Consider the following 23,755-nt stretch of genomic DNA (forward strand, 5'->3'; position numbering starts at 1 on the left):
TGGACAATGCTCGTAAGAAGACGTCTCAACTTCTTCATTTCGCCGGTATGTAAGTGCAAGACATATTCGAAAACTTTCAAGATCCTGGTCTTATCCCAGCGAGGGTGATAACGCTTATAAGGTCGCTATTCGCAAGCTGGATTTCTACTTTCGCGTCGAGGAGAATATTCCTTACGAGCGCCATGTTTTTCGCCAGCTGTCACTGCAGGAGGGGGAGACCGCTGACCAGTTTATGGTGCGCCTAAGAAAACAAGCTAGGCATTGCAATTTCGGAACGAGTTTGAACGACAACTTGAGGGATCAGCTGATTGAGTAGTTAACGGATTTTGAGCTGAAGACGACATTGTTGGAACACAGGAATATTACACTGGAAGAAGCTTTAGATAAAGCTCGTGCTTGGGAAGCGGCTGGGAGACAAGCAACAAACATGACTGTGAACCCAGTGGTAATGAAGGAGACACCGTCACTGCAATCAAGACGAGACAAGGACAAAGAGATGATAAACCCAGAAAGAGCTAGAATTGTGGAAGAGAGGGGCATCTGCCCATTGCTAGGAGTTGTCCAGCAAAAGGAGAGAAATGTGCAAATTGTGGGAGGTATGGTCATTTTGCTTTGTGTTCTAAGGTACAGAGTGGTAATTATGCAACTGGAGGTAAACCGGATCAGCGAAGCAGAGATTCTGATAGACGCCAGTCTCACAATGCTGACTTCGTGGGCGATCAGAACGCATCTGACAGCGAGGAGACTGTGCTTTTCCATTTGCAGTTACAGAGAATCAAGGAGAAACATGCAATCCATCCCGTCTCAAAGAACCAGTGCTGGAATTGAATATTAATGGCATTACAACAAGAGTACTCATTGATTCAGGGTCAGTAAGTAACCTCATAGGAATGGAAGAATATGAAGAACTTAAGGTCCAAGGCCTTAACTCGAAGATGGAAGACTGCCACAAGCTGTTGGATGCGTCTGGCGGGAGACAGTTGGAAGTGATTGGCCACGTTAAAGTTGAGTTCCCGGCAGGTGATAAGAGGATAGGTTCGCACTTGGTAGTCACTAAGAGTGGAAGGTGTCTGCTGGGCCACGAAACCTCACAAGCTCTGAGTCTGCTTTGTATTAGTTCGAGCGTCAGTAGTCAATTTGTGGAGTGCAATGTCGTTGGCGAGAACTTAGCCCTAGTTCTTCAGGCTAAGTATCCAACAGTGTTTGTTGACGTCGGCAAGCTGAAAGACTACAAACTGAAACTACACATCGACTCAAAGGTGACACCAGTGGCTCAGAAACCAAGGCGTGTCCCATTTGCACGGGGAGAGAAAGTAACTGCGAAAGTTGAAGACCTCATTGCTAAGGATATAGTGGAGCGAGTAAATGGGTCGACGTCATAGGTTAGTCCTGTGGTGATTGCGCCAAAGGCATCAGGGGATATCCGGTTGTGCGTAGATATGAGGAAGGCAAATGCAGCTATCATTCGTGAAAGGATACCCATCCCGACGGTGGACGAGGTGTTGGGAAATCTCAATGGCAGTGCAGTGTTTTCAAATTTGGATCTTTGTCTGGGATTCTATCAGATTGAACTAGATGAGGACTCCAGAGATATAACCACAATTGCCACACATGATGGGTTATTCAGATACAAGAGGTTGAGTTTCGGCGTAAACTCAGCACCTGAGAAGTATCAGCAGATAATAAGACAAGTGGTCTCTGATATCGGTGGGATTCAGAACATTGCCGATGACTTGATAGTGCATGGCAGGAATATTGAGAAGCATGACAGGCATCTTCATAAAGTCTTGCAGCGATTAGAAGAATCTCACCCTCAACCCTCAGAAGTGTCAATAGCCCTTATTGCATTTACGCCCACTGTACGAGAGCTCAGCGGACTTTGAAGTTTCGAAACGAGGCTCTCGGGTCACACAGATAAAGCTTTCAGGTAAAATCGAAGCAAACGGCCACGTTTGGAGGCATTTGTATGCATTTTCCTAAGGATACAGCGTGTTCTCGTCATGATTAGACATTGTAATGCGTACGGGTGCAACAGTCTATTCAGTGAATCGGCAACTGACGAGATCCACAAGATTAGGATCGAAAGCGCGGTCTTGCCAAAGAAGTTCAACTATCAAACTAGAGGAGAAGAAAACGCACATAAAAAACCTCTCAAATAGAGAACTTACAAACGACCAGATTAATTTACTGGCAAAAGGGCTCAAATTCATTTCAATACCCGCTACAAAACAAAAACAGATCAGACAACAACTATTGTGTGACTTTGATCAGTTCGCAGGGAGAATACGTCTGATTTACATGTTCCGAGGGGAGGACAAAAATACCCATCCCTGCCACGTCAAATCTACATGGATACCACCAACAGAAAAATCAGTAGCCCTTGAAAGCTATTTAGAAGAGGCTAAAAAGTGACCTTTCAGAAATTACAAAGCGAAAAGATAATTTGCTTCCGGCCGAACACAAGGCGCTGAGGGCCTTGAAACGTGACTCTGAGTTAAACCTTAAAAAGGCCGACAAAGGAAAAACAACCGTAGTCATGAAAAAACGCGACAAAATTTTGCCGTTCCTTTCCGAAATGACAGCCATTCTTTCAATCTTCGTTTCGTGATGCCAGGATTAAGAATTTTAACCTTTTCCTAGGCAGAAAAATACGCAGATTCCAGAGTTATATGGTCAGACATGGAGTGCTTCTGGTGTTTCTCGAGAAACGGTGACCCGATAGCCTCGTCCTGAAACTGTAACTCCGCGGACCCTTTGCATTGCAGACACCAGAGTTAATAGAGGGAACTGGTAATGAAAGCCGGCGAACTTCAAACGATAAGAACGATAGGAGCCCTCTGAGGTTGAAAGTACAAGTCACGTGATCGCGAAGGTGCACACATGCAAAACAAGATGGCGGATGGAGTAGACGATCTCTTGCTATGGGGAGACGATTTCGAAGTTATTTTAGACATTTTAGAAGGTGATGAAATAGTCAAACAGCAGTTTTTAGCAACAGTTAACAATGTAAGTTCCAATTGTGCTAATTTACGTGTCTAATCTAATTTCTTGCTACCGACCCAAAACGTTCGCTCGGTCATATATATTTGTGGTATGGCAAGTTACTCGAGTCACCTGAAAAAAATTTTACACCCAAAAATTTTACTTTGATATGCATGTCCTACCTGCAATGACTGACCAGTGTTTCTGTAGAAGCTAAGAATATGTTTTACACTGAATGTCTCGTTTAATATAAGAAGCACTTGCTGGAAACAGCTCTGAGTTCAGAGTATCGCATCGAATTTTAGCTAGTTGTTGCAATGTGTTGCACGAATTGTAATTTTTCTTTGTTTGTTGTAGGTCCAGCAAAATGAAATTATTTGCAAAGACTGTGGGAAAAAGTATAAAGCCAAGGAGGTTTAGAACGACACAGAAGTTTGAAACACAGCAGTCTTCACGAAGGATCTATTCAGCCTTTAAGTCTCAGTGTACTTGCTGAAGTCGTGGCCTCCGCAATCAGGAAAATAAATGAAACTGAAATGTTTACAGAAAGCTTGAGGGATGAACTAAGCAAGTATTCTTTTCAACAGCCAGAGGAGGGAAGTTTCGAATTCACTAGTATAAAATCATTGTATGATAGGTTTTTAAAGAATGGAAACCTAGAGAAGTTTTTCAGAAATATTATGCAACAGTTCCTGTGAAGTCTACACAGTTCTTCACTGGACTGTCATAGAATGCTGCCACATTATTGTCAACTTAAGTTGCCAACTGCCTCATTGCATACTGTAAGAGAAGCAAGAACTCTGGTGACAATTATCCCACCACTATAGTATTATCTGAGAGGGGAAGGGCTGGCTTACAATACCTAGGAGGTTATGTGCTGCATAATTTGTACAAGAAACATGCAAGAACCGGTACTGTGGAGAGCCAGAAAGCTATGGTAATACTAAAGGCTGGCAAACTTGACTGTATCAATGATTCAAAGGAAAATCTGATTTCAAGTTTGAACCGTGGTGGGCTATGGTCAATTAGAGAGCCAGCTCGGAAGATTTTTGTAGTGGCAGAACACTATTTCCGCCAGCTAGCTCAGAAAGTGGCTTCACAAGGAATTGAAACTGTTACAATAACTCTCAAAGCTACTAGTGATAGTGATGTTCTTTCTAGCTATGGATTGGTCATAAATGATCAAGGATGTATTGCATGGCATTATTACTTTGTATGTACGGGTACGCTCATTCTCCTTCACAAAGGATTTGATTGAGAAAAAACAAGATCAAAATGAAGCAAACAAAGGGGAAGCCTCTTCGCAAGGACATTAGACGGAGTTGCTAGGAAAATGAACAAGGGAAGCAAAGTTAAAGCTCTTCATTTATATTCAATTTGCTTTTGTGAACAACAAATAGCAAAGTTGTTTTACAACATTATTTAGAAGAACCTAGTTTCTAATGTTTAGTTTCAAACAATGTGACAATGCCAAAGTAAAACTTTCTCATGTGAATGTGGAACTTCTTGTAAATAAAATCATAGCTTTTTTGAATGGAATTTGGAGGATTATGGAAAACTGCTTATGAATTATTTAATTCTATAAACATTTTATCCCAGTAATCACTGTTTGATTGTGAAAAAGTGGTCTGTTATTTAATACTGGCATTTGTGGATGGCGTGCCAATGTTCTTCTCAATTTCACATTAAAAAAAAACACTCCCTATGCTTTCTTTCATCTTACATTTGTACGACTGCAGAAGCAAGGCTTCAACCTAATTGGCATTGTGTAGTTCCAGAAAATGTCTATTCTCCGGTTAAAGAAAGGGTTGAAAATTATTGGGGATGGGGGGATCTCAAAGGCCAAAAACTTCAAGGAAATGTATGAACCTTAATTGCAATTTCCAGAGTGTTGGGAGGGGGTCTTAAAAAAAATTCCTTCTGTGGGAGAGGTATGGATGATATTTATAGAAGTACATATGGCAAAAAACTCAAGCCTCTCTAACGAGGTTTCTAGTTTTAGTCACACAAACTTGACTTTTTCGTTGACCCTGACAAAGCTAGAATTCCAATGAAATTTCTTACAAGCAATCTGAAATTCTTTTTCGCATAGCCAGATTCTGGAATTCCACTCATGTGCATCCTCAAAAGGGACTCACCCGCAGTTGTAGTTGTCTTCAACAGGGTGGTGTATTTTTTTAATAATTGCTCTATTCAGCCGAGTGACTAGCAAGACACAGGTGAGGAAAATTAATGATCAAGGGAAAAAAATTCTTCTTTTGTCAGGAAGTTTCAAAATTCTGTGCCTGTGGCAGTCATTCTAGTACACAGCATTTTTTACAGTTTGACTTTTTTACGGCATGGCAACTTGGCATCGGTAACCTGTTCCCAAGATTTCTTCCTATCTTTTCCTCCTTTGGTATTGCCACTCTAACATGAAATGGATCTCTCTATTCCAATTGTGTTACTATTGTAACCAAACGGATGAAGAACTGAAACCTGTAACAAAATGTTGATTATTAATATGGATGATTTAATAATATAACCACAAATGATTTGGAATAATTTGAGTAAGGAGATATTTGTCATAGATTATCATTTAAAATAAAATCCAATTGCCTGTGCACTGATCCTGTCAGCCACATTTTATTATTTCTAAACCTGTCAACAAATAAAAAGCATAATAATAATTGCAAATAGCTTTCTTCTAACATATTGGACTGAAAATAAAGCGATACTTACATATTTCAATATCCTCGGGTTTGAAGTGTCTCTCGCAAGCGTGTACTTTGTCGTTTTTTATCTGCTACCTGAAATCCTGGTCGATTTTGTGTGCTTTTATTTTGTGTGCTTTTTACTTCTCCGAGTTAGTTGTTGCGCCATTTTGGATGAGCCTCATCTTTCGCGACAGGCAGCTTAAAAATTCCTATTCCCTTCGATCTTTTACTCGATCCGCAGCCAAGGACGGAGCAGTTGACCCCTGGCATCACTTATGAATCCTTTTAAGATAATATTTCAGTTAGATTATTTCTAGATTATCCGTAAAAAAAAAGAATAAACTTGAAGCAAGGCTACTCGCTGGTCGCCATCTTCATATTTTGTGCACCTTCGCGGTCACGTGACATGCCATAAACCAACACAAAGAGTTCCATCGTCTGAAGTTCGCCGGCTTTCATAACCAGTTCCCTCTATTAACTCTGCACAAACTTGACTTCTGTGTTGACCCTGACAAACCTAGAATTCCAATGAAATTTCTAACGAGCAATCGGAAATTCTTTTTCGCTTAAATACAGTAGCATATCTAGATTCTGGAATTCCACTCATGTGCATCCTCAAAAGGGACTCACCTTGCAATTGTAGTTGTCTTCAATAGGGTGGTGCATTTTTTTTAATAATTGCTCTATTCAGCCGAGTTACTAGTAAGAGACAGGTCAGGAAACTTAAAGATCAAAGGAAAAGAATTCTTTTGTCAGGAAATTTCAAAATTCTGTGGCTGTGACAGTCATGCTAGTACACAGCATTTTTACAGTTTGACTTTTTTTGGCATGGCAACTTGGCATCGGTAACCTGTTCCCAAGATTTCTTCCTATCTTTCCTTCCTTTGGTATTGCCACTCTGACATGAAATGGATCTCTCTATTAATAAAGAATAAACTCGAAGCAAGGCTACGCGCTGGCCGCCATCTCCATATTTTGTGCACCTTCGCGGTCACGTGACATGCCATAAACCAACATAAAGAGTTCCATCGTTTGAAGTTCGCCGGCTTTCATAACCAGTTCCCTCTAATAACTCTGCAGACACAAATGCGATAAGGGCTATTCAGGATGGACAAAGTAGTCTTCATGGGACTTTTAGTGTCAAAGTACGGTATCGGTCCAACCGAAGAGAAACTCCGTGCTGTACTTGAATCAAGCCGCTTAACCACACCAACAGAGGTTAGGAGCTTCCTGGGGATGGTCGGCTTCAATGCACGTTTTATTCCCAACTTTGCCACCATTGCAGAACCTCTACGAGCGACCTCTAGGCAGGGAGTACCCTTTGTATGGGACAGTGAGCAAGAAGCGTCATTTCAGGAACTGAAACAGCAGTTAGTCAAGGCGCCTGTTCTGGCATACTTTGACAAAGAGGCACATATTCGAGTGATAGCTGATGCAAGTCCGGTGGGGATAGGTGCAGTGCTAGTCTAGGAGAAGAACGGTGTGGGCAGAGTCGTCTGTTACGCTAGCAGGAGCCTTAGCAGCGTAGAAAGGAGATACAGTCAGACAGAAAAAGAAGCGCTCGCATTAGTGTGGACGTTAGAATGGTTCAACCAATACTTGTACAGCTTGCAGACCTTTGATTTGGTAACAAATCATGAGGCTTTGAAGGTGATTTACTCTGGAGGATTCAAGCCATCAGCACGCATTGAAGGCTGGGTGTTGCGGTTGCAACCATATAGTTACAAGGTATGCTTCGTCGCATCACGAGATAATATTGCTGATGCCCTGTCACGTCTGACAACGCTCCAAGCATCAGAGAAATGTCGTTATGATGATGAACATGTTCGGATGGTTGCTCTTAAAGCAGTCCTCGTGGCCATTAAGATCCAGAAGATAGAGAGTGCCTCTGCAGAGGATGAGGAGTTACAAGCAGTGCATAATTGCCTTGTTGGTGGAAATTGGGAGAAGGGCCCACGGTCATTTTTGGTGGTGCGCAACTAATTGACGTTCATTGGTCAAGTTATACTACGTGGAACACGAATTGTGATACCCAAAGTGCTGAGATTAAGGGTTTTGGAACTCGCGCACGAAGGTCACCAGGGAATCGTCAAAATGAAGGAGAGACTCAGGTCTAAAGTGTGGTGGCCAGGAGTTAATAAGGCTGTGGAACGGAAGTGCCGGGAATGTTAGGGGTGCCAACTGGTCACAAAGGAGACAATCTCAACGCAAATATTAATTAAAATATAGGGCTTTTTTGAAATGTTCAGCAATACTTGGCAATATCAGTAGGGGATTGAGATGATTGATATCTTATTCAGAGTTTTCTCCAAACTTCTTTGAAATTTATGATCTTCCACGCAGTCCTCTCTCTTGGTATAGCTTTCCAAACAGTCGGTCACTCCCGACAAGAAGAACTACTCCAAGTACACGACAAAGTTCTCATATATATTTACGAACGCTTTTCCGGAACATACCAGAAGCTTACAATATAACTAATTAAATTTGATCCTATTACATCATACAATACTGTGCAAAAGTAATGCAAAGGATAATCGCTGAATATCGCGGTTATCGCGATATATCGGCGGTATTTCAGCGATATTTTAGTATGGGGAGAGAGTGCATAATAATGAATCGTAGTAAATATGATTATAGTTTTATTCTTATTTTTTATCTTTATAATTTCCGGAAGCAGAGAGTATCCTTTTTGCTAATACACAAATGACTGTATATGAAAATTATACACGCTAAATGCGGATTAATTCAATAATTAAATAATTAAATTAATTAAATAACCAAGATGCCAGAGAGGCCATGACATGATCTAGTACTGGAATTACTTGGTTCTATGCCAACAGGAGAATATCTGCTGGTCTTGGTGGATTACTTCAGCCGATGGGTGGAAGTTGACATCATTAAATCAAACCACTTCTGAGACGATCATCAAGTGTTTAGATAAACAGTTCTCCAGATATGGGGTACCTAATACCCTGAGAACGGACAACGGACCCAACCTAGGGTCCGCAGAAATGGAAGAACACTTGAATGAAATGGGCATCGAGCATAGATTGACCACACCACTATGGCCTAGGGCAAATGGGAAAGTCAAAAAAAAACAATCGTTCCCTTTTGAAAACAATAAGAGTGGCCCATGCTGAGAAGAGAGACTGGGGACTAGAGTTGAATAAGTATCTTCTGGCCTACTGTTCCACCTCGCATGTAACAACTGGCCAGAGCCCAGCAGAACTGTTATTCGGAAGGAAATTGTATTAAGCAGATTGCTGATCTAGAAGAATCACTTACACAGAAGATCACTTACGCAGATTGCTGATCTAGAAGAATCTGAGGACCCGGGATATGAGCAGGCCAGATATCGCAATGCAGAAAAAAAAGCAAGTTGGGGCTGACCATGCCGACAAGAGGCATCAGGCAGCAGAGAAATGCATACAAAAAGGAGATTTTGTGTTACTGGAGAAGAGGAAGGAGAATAAATTGTCACCACATTACGAGAAAGAGCCATGCCAGGTGATAGCACGTCATGGGATCAAGTCCAGTTAAAGTCACCTCAAGGCATGCAATACAAGCGAAAAATTCAGCATGTCAAGGAATTTGTTACACCAGCTACAGAGCCAAAGGGACCGAGCCCTGCAGAGCCTGCAGAAGTACCATGTAAACAAGGGTGTGGACAAGGACTCACACCCAGCCCAGAGATGGGAGCCAGTGCATGGCCAGTGGAGGACCAGAGCCCTATCCAGCCACAGCTGTTCCCAAGGAGATCAGGGAGAGTCATCCGACCTCATGAGAGACTCAGTGACTATGTCACCACCTGATGGGGGTTATGGTTTTCAAGTGACACTGACTTTGATCGTATTGTACTTACAGTTTTCTATTTACCCGATCGGACAATGTTGACACTTTTCATGCTATTCTGTTGAAATTTATGTCAGAGTTTATGAACGTAGAAAGAGGAAGATTTGGTGTCCTGTGGACATCCGTGAATATACACAGTGGTCAGGTGACCGAGAAAGTGTGCGTGTATGTGAAAAAGAGCGGGAGTTCGGAGGGTGACGGTGTGTTGTTCGAGAAATTGACCTTAGTGGCTTCTAGGAATATTATAGTTTCTTTGTTTGTGGGTGTGTATGTGTGCTGTTGGTATGATAATCAAGTTCATTCAATATCTGATATTTAACTATCAGATATGATAACAAGAGAGCTGAATTGTCGCGTGTAAGCTCATTTAACGGATGTATACCACGTTTAAAGGGGAAGAAATTGATAGTCATTTAAAGGGTTTAGTGTTAAACTCTTTAAATGTTGTGGTAATGAAAACTTCCACAATTCACTTACGCAGATAGTTACCTTCCTCCTGTTTGTTTGTTTTTCTGTTTTTTTTTTGTTTGTTTTATTTCTTAGTGGGTATGTGTGTGTGCGTTGTTGGTGTGATGATCAAGTTCATTCAATTTATCAAATACCAATAAAAACTAAGTAGAGCCTTACTTGTGTTACTTGTAACGTTATATTAAATGAAGATTTCTATGATTTAATACCACAAATAGTTACCTTGTCTTGTTCGTCTTCTATACTCTGAAAACAAAAAAAAATTAAGAATTATGATCGAGTAGGAATCAAAGGCTCTGTGAGCCAACTCGTGAATTGGATAAGCCAATATAATTTACGTGTCGTGAATAGAAATTGACGTTTGCTTTCCATACCGCTAAGGTATGAATCGTTCTAAGAAGTGTTGGACTCGGGTAAATGGGCGTTTTGAGGAGTCTAATGTGAAATTAAATTAGGCCTCAGACAGAAAATATGGTCTGAGTAGGAATTAGTGTAAGGTCATCACTGTTCCAAGATTTTACCAAAACGTTTGTGGAAAGAAAGTTCAAAAGAGCGCCGTTTTGTTTATCAAAAAACTATTGTTGCAACCTTCAGCTAGGCATTTAATTGCAATATAAGCGTAGGGATAAGCCTATAAAAGCTAATATGCGCTGAAGGGACACTCGGACATAAGGATAAGCACATATGCATAAGATTATCAAAAGGTTGCCTCCTTTTTATGCCTATCCTGTCTAGTGAGTCACGCCGTAGATGGCCTTGTGTTACTACCACAATCATAGTAACTTTCCCTGTTTCGAAGGAGTGGTTGGATCAAATCTGCAGCGCGAAAGTAAATTTCTCGTTTTGCCTAACCACCCGTAACCGCCCGAACCGCGCGATTAGCTCGCGCGCGAATGCTTTTCCCTCTACCTAAGCAGGATTTTCCCCCTATTAAGCAGAATTTTCTCTTCAAAGTTCCTCTATAGTTTGGAAATCAATAAAACAATCAGAATCCGTCGTTTGCACATATATTTTGATGGCTTTATGGGGTACTAGAGGGACATCATTCTGTGCGTTCATACTAAGTGATGAAATTTGAAAATATGGCATCCGCGCAGCCGACCTTCAAAACTTTCCAGTCAGAGTTTTCGTCTTTTTTGCGATCGATTTAGACCTTGTTGAACTCAGAATATAAAGTAGCTACAGAATACTCTCCATGGAAAATAATGGATATCAAGGTCTTAAAGGTGACAGAATAACCTCTCGAGTCAACCACAGTACGCTTCTCTCTTAAGGCATGCGAATTGTGGACGTAAATTGGAAACCGAACTTACGGACTTCAAGCAGGGCCTAGCGACAATATGACGATTCCATGGCCCGGTGAATATTATGTTCGAGTAATAATGTGTTCAAAAAGTATAGTTTGATAGAAGATCTTCGTAGTTTTTCAGAATTTCCAACATAACGCTACGCAATTTTCTGGCCATGAAGTCAAGTGAACAACAACCTAAGCATGATGTATTTTACCGCGCGGGCTTTGTACTCGTAAAAAATTCGTGCGTTTTCGCGTATAACAGCAAATCAAGAACTGAATAAAACTGTCGTCTCGAAATATTTCTTGGTCATTTTCGTCTTGCTTCCTACTGACAGATTCCATAAAACTTGAGATCTCTTCGCTCAGGGACAAATTTGCATAGTCCTTTTGAAATATGATCCGCGTGCCTATTTGCACACATACGCAACCTATCGCTTAACTTTCTTCCTTTGTTTTGTTTTTTTTTTTGTTTTCGGACACAATAATCATTTTCCTACAGATATACACTCAAAAATAGAAGCATTGACGCCATAAATGAAATATATGCTGCAAGAGACAAAAGTGTAATCGGAGATTGGTCAAACTTTAATTCACGGATGAAGAATGTAAAATTTGACCTCTTTTAAGATTATCATTGGCTTCTTTTTCAACCCCAGCATTATTCTTAGCAACAAAGGTCGCATTCGTTAATTTATTACTCGCCAAAAGCTATTAAATACACTAAAAAGCCTCAAATCGAGAAAAAGATTACAGGAATCGATCAATCAAGTGAGCGGACGAGTGCCAATCTTCACATAATATCTATAACTCGCGCATGTGCGCAATTCACGAGTTAAAAAGGATCTGAGGAATTCAAGTCACTGAGCGTATTTTAATTCGCTAACTCTTGAATGCGTCATCTCACGTATAATGGACTTGAAAACCAAAGTTTAAATAATCTAAATTAAAATAACAAAACTTTTGTAGAGAAAACAAATAGATTTCAAATTCCTGACTGCATATCACACATGGGAAAGACACTCATAACAGAATATAGGTTATGCATAAGGACGATATGCAAACAATAGGTACAGTAAGAGAGCGGTTTGTGGGTTGAGTCAGTTATCCCATATCATATCTTCCATTATCATAAGTCACTAAGTACATGAAATTTTGAATAGTCTATAATAATAGAGTTACAAAAAGAATAGTTGTTAGAAGTAACTAAAATCATTAGTAAGTAAGCCGTAAAAATACGCTCCCCCTGTATTTCAGCTGAATTCGAATTTTATCTTACTTCATTCAGCTAAGCCTCATGCCATTCTCGTGACAAGGGATACAGTTTTGTTTTCATACAGACCGATCTAGACCCGTAAATAACCGTTTTGTTAGGAGTTGCATTAATTAATATTTCTGATGCTGTCGCGCAACATACCCTGTAGGTGATAGAGGAGTACTCTATTTGCAAGCAATAAAACAAGGAAATTTCGCTGGAATACCTTTCACAGTAGGCTGCATCTTGACATCATATCAGTCAAGGTGCGGTTATCAACAACGCAAGCCCCAAACATGCATTGACGCAAGGGTTGAATTTCGGTCAAGAACAACAATGAAATTTCGGAGAATAATAGTTGTAACTTAAGAGTTGTAACTTATTCTTTGCATTACTTTTACACAGTACTGTATGACGTAATAGGATCAAACTAAAATAGTTATATTGTAAGCTTCTGGTAAGTTCTGGAAAAGCTTTGTAAATAAATATAAGAACCTGGTCGCGTAGTTGGAGTAGTTGCTGTTGTCGGGAGTGATGACGGACTGTTTGTAAAGCTATACCAAGAGAGAGGACTGCGTAAAAGATCATAAATTTATTTAAAGGAAGTTTGGAGAAAACTGTGAGTAAGATATAAATCATCTCAATCCCCAACTGATTTTGCTGAGAATATACTCGTGCGTGATAAAACTTGAATGATTACTTATGTTTGCAAAGAAGAAGGATTCTGGAAATAGCTCAGTTTTCCCTTTTGTTGTATCTCTTAAAGAAATGACGTTTACCATAAATTAATCATGACATGTCTTGAAGTGGATTATCGCTGAACATTTCAAAGAATCCCTATATTTTTATTTTAACATTTGCGTTGTTAAATAGCCTTCACTCCCGATATATTTGCATGATTTACGCCTGAAGAAGCGTTTTTTTATTATTCACTTGTTGCACTCGTCTTCTGGGTGTAGGCCATGGATTGATTTCAAGTTTTTTTCAAACACGATCGGCCGTCGATTGATCAACGACTTTTAAAAGGTTTTACGATCGGCCGTCCATCGGTCAACGGACTTTGTTTGACTTTGTTGCCGCGCGAGTGAACAATTGAATAATGATAACGCTTTTTCATGGTAATCAAACAGATATCTTGGGAGTCAATAGCTATTTAACCACGGAACGTTAAATAGAAATGTTTTACAGCAGGTTTATTCTCTATTGGGTAAAAACCTTGGATGGTTTACAAAGTCTCTTTAAACACGATCAGCCGTCGGGGAAATGAGAGATTGGGGAAAGTGAAACAAGCGCTTTCATTGTTTTCGAGTTGTTAGAATCTCTAATTAAAAATACCAGGGCATTCAAATAAGCGTAGCTACTTTTAAGTGCACATGGGAGGTTGCCTCACCCTTGGGGTACAAGGTTTAAGCATATAATAGTTCTGCTGTGCAACTTTAACATTTTTCCCATTGGGGAAATAGAGCGCCAAGACGTTCCAGATATTTTCCAAGCGTTAGATAAGATAAGGCTTTCAATACATCAGTTAAAATGGATGGTCTTTTTAAAAACAGTTCTCTGGTAACTACGCTATCAATCTAATTTAATCACTTGCCGTTTATCGTTGCCGTACAAAACGCTATTCTCGACGATACTGTACACTACGTTACATTGTCAAGCAAGGCTAAGAGATATTACACGGCCATCAAAAGATCCATCTACTTCTGGAAAAAGACACAAAAGCATGTTTGACTAAAACCAATGAATGTAACGTGAAAATATTGTGCCAACACGCTCGATATACTTAGCGCTAAAAGCTGGAAGGTAACGCTTTTAATGGATCTACGTATGCTAAACCGAGTTAACGTGACGACTTTTCGCAGGAAATGTTTCCTACTGATCACAGGATGGATCGAACCTTTGTTAGCTGCCGCGCAATGTTTCTTTCTTTTTCAAATTCGTAGACCCACATTGAATTTTCACCTCAGTGAACGATAATCGTCTCGGGAGTTTAAAGATGGTCCTATTTTATCATTAGTGATCCTTAGCATATACTGCATTTTTTTACTCAGTAGACTTTAAAAAGTATGAAATATGCAAACACTGAAGTAAATTGACAATCGGAAATACCTTTGTTTCGTGAGCTAGCGAGAAATAAACAAACTTACTAGTATTGACATGTGTTTGAAACTAGTCGTGCTACAATCGGGTACGTGCTGTATGGGTCGTATTCGATTTTCCTGTTCACTTTACTCCGATAAAGTGTACGCTTATTTTCCTTGAAAAACCCTGAGATTACTCTCTGAACCATAAATTCAAAACTTATATTAACCAGTGTCGGGCTTTAGTTCCCATCTGTGTGTGTGAGTGGGCATGGGTGTGTGTGGGTGTAGATATGTGGGTGTGAAATGAAGACGGTAGTTTAACGAATAGATCACTGGCAATTACATTATCTTTTTAAACAATATCATCTATTTTTTTTTTTTTTTTTTTGCGTGGAAGACTGTGTGATGATGAAGATCTATCGCCAAAGATAGTTACCTTTTTCTTGACTCTCCGAAAAGAAAACAAATAGAGGAATTGCGACAAAATAAAAGAAGAAATTCCAGTCCCCTGCTGATTTGATGGGAACACTCCCACACAGAACAGCCTGAAATGCCACTGATTAGCCAACTGGAAGGATGCAAACCTTGCGTACAAAGGACGTTGATGATTAGCAGAATCTGCGGAGTCATCTCACACATTTCAACCTCACGGTATGTATAAACTATAAGGAGACTATGAATGTAAAGAGGAAGGGAGCTCGATAAGGTCTTTAACCCCACGCCTCTTCACCTCACTCGGTTTCAATGGGTACAACAAGAAGCATTTTGCCTTTTTTTCTTACATAGCAACACCAAATTGCTTCCACTTTGTATATAGCGCATATTTACATGTGCTCATCAATAGCACCAGAACGTAGACAAACAAATAATCAGCACTTCTAGCAGTTTGTTAGTCCTTTGAACGTTAGAATCGCCAGATGAACAAGAAAGAGATTAATCTACAGCCTGTCAGCCAGTAGCTGTCTCGCCTTTTCTGTGAGACAACGTGCATAAACCTATACAATATCCTGTAAGTACATCGTTGTTCACTGAATCACTTTAGCGTCATTCAAGATTCCAGATACGTTAAAATACAAAGGGTGAAATAGGTCGTTTTTACACCCCTTAAAAGCTACACGCTTTACCCTATTCAAGAAAATCATCCCTTCCATTTCCATTAAAAACCACTATTTTAGAAAAGCATTTGAATTGTTGATACCCAATTCATGTGTGCGATCTCGGCTTTAGAATGATACTTGAAAGACTCTGTCAGAACACTCCTAAATAGGAGAGATTAATATCGCCTATAAGTTTTTTGAAGAAATGCAGACCGGCCAGGTTTAAAGGAAAGGAATTAGAAGTCAGCAGAGTCTGTATAGCCAAGTTATCCATTCTGGCTTGGTGAGCATTTATGAACCTCAGGGAGGTTATGCATGCAAAGACAGAGAGGGTTAGGAAGAACCATTTCAGGTGCTTCACCTCTCCCTCTTTAAAAAGCCTAAGGAACTTATGTCACAGTGTGTGATTTTAAGTAAATAACCTTTGAATGTGAAACTACTGATCCGTGGTAAACTCACGTAAGCGGGACTTTCAAATTTATGTTGCAATACTCCAAGATTAAAATAACTATTAAGTCAACTATCAGATATGATAACAAGAGAGCAGAACCCAGCAATTCCCAGCTTTTTCTTCGTTACCGAAAGAACCCAGTTAAATGTAGCGCATGCGTAGTAAGTAAAAGTATTGCGATTGAATGGAAAATTGCTTTCTCGGAAATATGCCTATTTCTTGAGAACTACTCATTAGAATTTCACTAAGTTTGGCACGAAAATACTTTAGGAAATAACTGAAGTAGTGAAAAAAATTGATTTTAAGCAAAGGAAATTGTAGAAAATCGACTGAACCTTCGACAAGGGATAATTAAAGATTTCTCTGTTACATTGTTAGCAAAATGGTGTTAACTTGTGAGTATCGTCACAAGCTCGTTGGATGCAAATTATAAAGAAAATCTAATAACTAGATTTTCCACAAAGAAACAAAACCGATTCTAATTGCTTGTTTATATCTATTTATGTCGCCATGGCAACGGTACGACTACGTCTCGTGTTTCTCCTTTCACTTCTTTCGTGCTCTAGCCGCTTCCTGCGAGCTTTACTACAGAACAGAGCACAGTCAAGGCTTCTCTATTTGTTAAACAAATAAAAATGAGAAATTACGATCAACTATGAAAAAGTACCAAGTCGACTATTAGATATAATAACAAGAGAGCGGAATTGTCGCGTGTAATTGTCGAGTATGAAAAAGCATCTAGGCCCTGATTTTATGATAATATATGATATAATTAGAAGAGAGCTGAAATTTCGCCTGTAAGCTCATACATTGAACGGATGTAGACCATGTTTATAGGGGAAGGAATTAATAGTCAGTAGAGTCAGTAGTTTATCTATTTAGACTAGGCGAGCATATAAGATAAAAAGAGGCTATGAAAGGATTTGTGTTGTTGGTATCGAGTACTAGTTCATACGAATTGAAAAATATCGATATCGATCGTGTACAATCATGGCTTTAATGTGCAACGTCTATCAAATTGTCTCTTATATCTCCTGTAAGGCTGTAACGCAATTTTTAGCAAACAAAACTTGGGTGATAAAACTGCAAAAGCCTGTTTTCTTTAAATTGTGAAAGTAAAAGAGAATACCAGCAATTACGTACTCTGCTGCAATTAATACGTTGCCGAAAAAAAAAAAAGATTTCTCAGATTTATTACCACAGAGAATTACCTTTATGTCATAGCTGAAATATCGCTTAGAAGCTAATGAATTGATGCAAGCCGGCCAGGTTTAAAGGAAAGGGAATTTACGATCACCAGAGTCTGCAAAGCCAAGTTATTTATGCAAACTTGGTGAGCGTATATAAACCACTAGGAGGCTAGGCATGCTAAGAAACAAGAGGGTAAGGGTGAATCACTTTCGCCTCTCACTTTTTTAAAAGCCTGCTGAAGAATTCAAGTCATTGAAAGTATTTTAATTTGCTAACACTTTAATGCGCAATTTGATGTAAAATGGACTTTTAAACCAAAGTTAAATAGTTCAAAATTGAAAGAACAAGATACTCATAAAAAGAATATAGGTTTTGCATAAGGACGATATGCAAACAAAAGGTACAGTAAGGGGACAGTTAGTGGGTAGAGTCACTTATACCATGCATATCACACCTTCGGTTCTCATAAGTCACTAAGCGCAGTTTATTTCGGCTATATCTTTTGCACACAAAACTAGTGTTTCACGAGAAATTTTGTATGGTCTCACAATGATAGAGTTACAGACGGAATAGTTGTTAGAGGCAACTAAAATGATTAGTGAGTAGGCCTAAACTATACGCTCCACATGGATTTCGGCTGAATAAGAATTTTATCTTATTTCACTCAGCTAAGCCTCATGTCATTCTCATGACCAGGGACACAGTTTTCTCCCAAACAGACCGATCTGGACCCGTAAATAACCCGTTTTGTTAGGAGCTGTATTAATTAATACTTTTGATGCTGTCACGCAACATGCCGGCCTGCAGGTGATAAAGAAGAACTCAATTTGCAAGCAATAAAACAAGGAAATTTCGCTGGAAAACATTTCACAGTAGGCTTCATCTGGACATCATATCAGTAAATGTGCAGTTATCAATAACGCAAGCCCCAAACATGATTTGACACAAGGGTTAAATTTCGGTTCTGTCCTCGTGTATCGGTTCACAAGAGCCGATACAAAAGACCGAATAATACACAACAGCTATCCAATGACTCCTAAACAAAGAAAGGACAATGGTAATTCCCTTGTGAACCGGTACACCAGGACAGAACCTAAATTTCGGTCAGAATAACCATGAAATTGACGAGAGTTATAGTTGTAATTTAAGGAATCGAACGCTCCAAAATAATCTAGTGATAAAACGAATATTCCATAAACGGCAATTGTTTGTTTGTGGGTGTGTGCGTGTGTGTTGTTGGTATGATAATCAAGTTCATTCAATTTAACAACAACCCATAAAACAGTGTTTAGCCTTAATTTTGTTACTTTTAACGCTTTGTTAAATAAAGATTTCTATGATTAATTACCGCAAATAGTTACCTTGCCATCTTCTTTTCCTCTCCTCTAAAAAAAACAAAATGAAAAATTACGATCGAATATGAAAAAGGATCTGAGGGATTCAAGTCACTTAGCGTATTTTAATTCGCTAACACTTGAATGCTTAAATAGATACGCTTTTAAAAGTCAACTGAGTCCCTCATAGATTTCAAATTCCTGAGTGCATATCACACATAGGAAAGACACTCATGCATAAAAGGAGGTTATGCACAAGAACGATGTATATGCAATAGGTAAAGTAAGGTGGCGGTTAGTGGGTTGAGCTATTTATCCCATATCACATCTTCCGTTCTCATAAGTCACTAAGCGCAGTTTACTTCGATTATATTCATTGCACGCAAAACTAGTCTTTCACAAGAAAAAAACAATAGTCTACAATGATAGAGTTACAGTTGGAAGAGTTGTTAGAAGTAACTAAAATGATTAGTGAGTAAGCCGAAAATATACCTTCCACTTGTATTTCAGCTGAATTAGAATTTAATCTTACTTCATTCAGCTAAGCCTCATGTCATTCTCATGACCAGGGACAGGTTTTTTTCCCCATAAGGACCGATCTAGACCCGTAAATAACCCGCTTTGTTAGGAGCTGTATTAATATTTCTGATGCTGACACGCAACATACACTGCAGGTGATAAAGAAGTACCCTATTTGAAAGCAATAAAAAAAGGAAATTCTGCTGGAAGATATTTCACAATGGGCTGTATCTTGACACCATTTCAGTAAAGGTGCAGTTACCAACAACGCAAGCCCCAGACATGCATTGACGCAAGGGTTAAATTTCGGTCAAGAACAACAATGAAATTAAGGAGAATGATAGCTGTAATTTAAGGAATCGAACGCTCCTAAATAAAGGCTGATAGTTTCGAAAGAAACTGTTTGGGGCTGCGTCGGTGGGAGTAATGAAGTAATTTGGATATATCAACAAAGTTGAAGTGGTCAATTGGCCACAATAACGATTACAAAAGCTGACGTTTCGAGCGTTAGCCCTTCGTCGAATTTCACATGTGCCGAACTTAATGCGACTTAAATGCATGCAAAGTGCGACGTTTGAATCAATTAAATTCGACTGTTTTAAATTAAATGCGACTTTTGCCGTATCTGCGACTGAAAGAGTCGACGATTCGACTTAGGTTCGACTTTTGACTCAAACGACGCATCTCACATGTGCCGAACTTAATGCATGAATTACAGGAAATTATTATAATTCATTTATTACCCATAACTCGACAGGAATTCTATAAATGCCATGCGTGAAAAAGCCAAAACAGCACAAAAAAAATGGTGGGAGACGAAGGAATTTGTACTTCTTGCTTTGAAAAGACAAAATACAGTTTTTTGACGTGTGGTAATTACTTTTGTATTAGGTGTTCGGTTTTTGAAAACGAAGAGGGCACTCCTGGGTGGAAAATAGGAAACTCTGTGGCATATTGTGGGTCGTGTTGCAATGAAATGATGGAACGTGAATCAAGTGAAAGTATCATGACGAAAAGCCAAGATAAAAAAGTAAAAACAAACAGCAAAACAAGAGCATTAGTGAAGCAATTAAGCAAACGCTCAATAGACGTCTTCGTCTAGCAAATAAGTAGTGCGCCTGGGAATATCGAAGGCGAACAGAGTTAAATTCGACGTTTGAATCAAATGCCGTATTTAACTATTTTAGTTGACCAAAATAGGAGTTAAGTTCGGCACATGTGAAATTCGACGTTTGAACTGGGTCTAAAGTAGTGCGCCTGGGAATATTGACAGCGAACAGAGTTAAATGCGACAGAGTTAAATTCGACGTTTGAATCAAATGCCTTACTTAACTATTTTAGTCGAATAAAATAGGGGTTAAGTGTTAAGCATATAGTGTGCAACGTGTACATAAGACTAGGGGTAAATTGAAAATCACAAAGATTCCCTAACACAGCCAAATAATTTTATTTCTCGAGCTTTCGAAGTCCAAAAGTACTATACAGTACAAAGACAAGTGGTTTGTTGATTTTCCCGAAATTGGCATGCTACGCGTGAGAAATAAAAAAATCATTAACTCTAGCTGGGGATTGTGTCCAAAGATTACGATCTTAACCGTGTTCAAAGTATTGGAAGGTTGGAAGGTTGGAAGACCTGCATAGCCTTTCCCAGAACCTTGTTCGAACAAGAAAACAAACAAGCATTTGTTGAAGTACTGCATTCTATGGTTGATTTATTCCCAAACACAGCTGTTGGATATCCTAACACGTAGGTTTGGATATATAAAATATTTTGTATGTCGAGACTAAAAACGAGCCACGTTGCTATCTTTTGTGAAGCTAATTTAATCGCTCGCCGTTCATCGTTGCCGTACAAAACGCTATTCTCAAGGATACTTTAAACTAGGCAAGGTTGAGAGATATTACATGGCCATTAAAAGATCCATCTACCTCTGGAAAAAGACACAAAAGCATGTTTGGCAAAAACTAATGAATACGACGTGAAAATATAAAGCCAACACTCTCAAAATACCTAGCGCTAAAAACTAGAAGGTAACGCTTTTTATGATATACATAATGAGATTTACTCACTGAAAAGCCGCAGAGTAAATTTTCGTTCGCAAACCGATGTAAACCAATCAAATGTCACGTATCGCTTTTCCCACATGTGAGAGAAGCGATACGTCCAATCACAAGCCGCGTATCATGTTTTTTCACGTGTGAGCCGTACGGCAAGTTGAAGTTTTCATTCAAGGCTGGTTGGCGCGGTTTCGTACACCGCACAAGCCATCGCTTTGCAAATAGTTTTTATTTGCATTTCTTCTATCGTTAATATTGAAAGTTCCTGTCTCGGCGAAATCCATGAGCGAAAAGCGTTTCGTTATCCACGATTCATAACTTTTGGATTTTATTTGAGCTCTTTCCCTTTTTACGAAGCTGCTTTCTTTCAGTGATTGTTGTTTGACCACATTTGTTTAAATAAAGCTTGTCATAATTTAAGGAGGGTGTTCAATCTCAGTATGTATATAACAAACATAATACCACATGGAAAGTGCGCGCGTACGGTGTTTACACACTCGTTGTTTTCTATCAGAAATCTCACTCGTTCGCTTCGCTCCCTTGTTCGATTTCTGATACACCACAACTCGTGTGTAAACACCGTACGCGCGTACTTTCCATGAAGTATTCTATATTAACGGATACCGAGTTAACGTGACCGCTTTTCGCAGGAAATGTTTTCTACTGATCACAGGATCGATCGGACCTTTGTTAACTGCCACGCAATGTTTCTTGCTTCTTCAAATTCGTAGACTCACATTGAATTTTCACCTTAACGATATTCTTCTCGGGAGTTCAAATATGGTCCTCTTTTATTAAGAGTTATCCTTAGCATGTACTGCATTTTACTCAGTAGACTTTAAAAAAGTATGAAATATATAAAGATTGAAGTAAACTGACAATTGGAAAGACCTTTGTTCGTGAGCTAGCGAGAAATAAACAAACTTAATAGTTTTGACATGTGTTTGAAATTTGTGTCATGCTATAATCGGGTACGTGCTTTTTGGGTCGTATTCGATTTTCCTGTTAACTTTACCCCGATAAAGTATCCGTTTATTTTCCATGAAAACCACTCAGATTACTCTCTGAGCCATAAATTCAAAAGTTATTTTAAGAACTTGTCCACCTGAAAACCATGCAGACGAGTCTACACGACCCCCACTGAATTCGCTCAAATTTGGCTCACTTGTTTTCCACAATGAACCTACAATCTCGACCAAACGGTTTATCCAGATACTGATTTTTCAGAGAGCTATACTAGCTTTAAGTTTTTTTTCAAAAAAAGCGCAAAAATCCGTGCCAAAAATGTAGTGAATTCATGATGTGGGTGATTCTCCAAAATCTCAAGCCAACAAAAATTATTTCACTCAGTGAAAGTAGAAACCTAGATCTTAATGTACAAATATAAAAATATATGATTGTCTGTTTTTATATTTGTGAGCCATCAATCAAACTTGATAATTTTCACCATTTTGCGAAGTAACGGAAAACACCCCTAAAATAGCGGGAAAAAGCAAACAAGCGGCCATGTTTTCATTCATTTCAATGGTTTTTCCAGCTTGCGCAATTGATGATCTAAGTAATTACAAAAATAGAAGTGTATGATGTTTGCATCTTAGATGAAAAATTTTCCCTTGAATTACGGCAATCTGGCGTGCTTGGGTGGGTCACGTGACACGTGCCAGAGTATTGTAACACACAGTCCGTTTGTTTATAGGTCTCCATAACGCAAGGAAAACTTTGAGAAGATCTTTAAGAGTATTTTGAAAAACCATTTTCATGTTTCATTCCAGTTTTATCGTATCTAAAAATCATATGGGAGGCCCGGCCGCTTTTTATTTTATGATTATTTTTTATTGCACCGCAACCTCTAGGCCATTTTAAGTAAGAAAAGTTCTTATTTGTTTGTAGTAAAAGCAAAGTAATGATCAAGTATATTGAAAATGCAAATCCAAAATATTTTGGCTATTTTTGTTTTCCGACGGCTTTACTTTGGTAAAGCGCTGAGAGGATTGCTTGACACGCTCAGTCACCGACATTTCCCACGCTTTCCATGCACAACCATACCAGCAGACGTTTCGTAAACATGGGCGATTTTAAATGTGTTTGTTCTTTCACCAATATGTAACCTCTCTGCTCGAAACAAGAGCGCTAGATCTATTTTTATTGTTAAGAATTGTTCTAGCAGCAGAAAATAGCACTTGTATGGTTGTTACAAAGCCTCCCGGGAGGGAGTAGAGCAGGACGGTAAATTATGTTTGGATTGGCTTGGGATGGCGGCCAAGTAAAGTTTGTAAATATTCTGAGCATCAGAGCAAACAGAAACGGTAGAGAGGGATATCCAGGAAGATGTCGAGAAAAATATACGGCAAGATTTCCGTATAACCCCATAACTCGTTATGCATTCAATTCTTGGATAAAAGAAAGCAGAGGCAAAACAACAGATTTCCTTTGGGACTACGGTTTTGTTTTTTATCGGTATGGGGTAAAACGGAGAT

At 39.2% G+C, this 23,755-nt stretch overlaps 1 protein-coding gene and 2 pseudogenes across 2 annotated transcripts in view; 2 read left to right on the top strand and 1 right to left on the bottom strand.

The window, feature by feature from the left end:
- Window positions 1–427: 427 nt before the first annotated feature.
- LOC148718497 (uncharacterized) lies at window positions 428–1,382 on the top strand. Its single transcript, XM_088741561.1, has 2 exons — window positions 428–596; window positions 766–1,382. The coding sequence occupies exons 1-2, from the start codon at window positions 428–430 to the stop codon at window positions 1,380–1,382; spliced, it is 786 nt and encodes a 261-aa protein (XP_088597687.1).
- Window positions 1,383–2,838: 1,456 nt separating this feature from the next.
- On the top strand, window positions 2,839–4,687 carry LOC148718498 (uncharacterized; annotated as a pseudogene).
- Window positions 4,688–9,835: 5,148 nt separating this feature from the next.
- LOC148718499 (spondin-1-like) overlaps window positions 9,836–23,755 on the bottom strand; it is a 47,821-nt pseudogene continuing 33,901 nt past the window's right edge. The window contains exons 8-9 of the transcript XR_015994134.1: window positions 18,729–18,752; window positions 9,836–10,244 (exon numbers count right to left, since the gene is read on the bottom strand). The product of XR_015994134.1 is annotated as a spondin-1-like (transcript). The remainder of the gene's footprint in view (window positions 10,245–18,728; window positions 18,753–23,755) is intronic.

Source organism: Stylophora pistillata, chromosome 12 (genome assembly GCF_964205215.1).
Source record: "Stylophora pistillata chromosome 12, jaStyPist1.2, whole genome shotgun sequence".
Lineage (NCBI taxonomy): Eukaryota > Metazoa > Cnidaria > Anthozoa > Scleractinia > Pocilloporidae > Stylophora > Stylophora pistillata.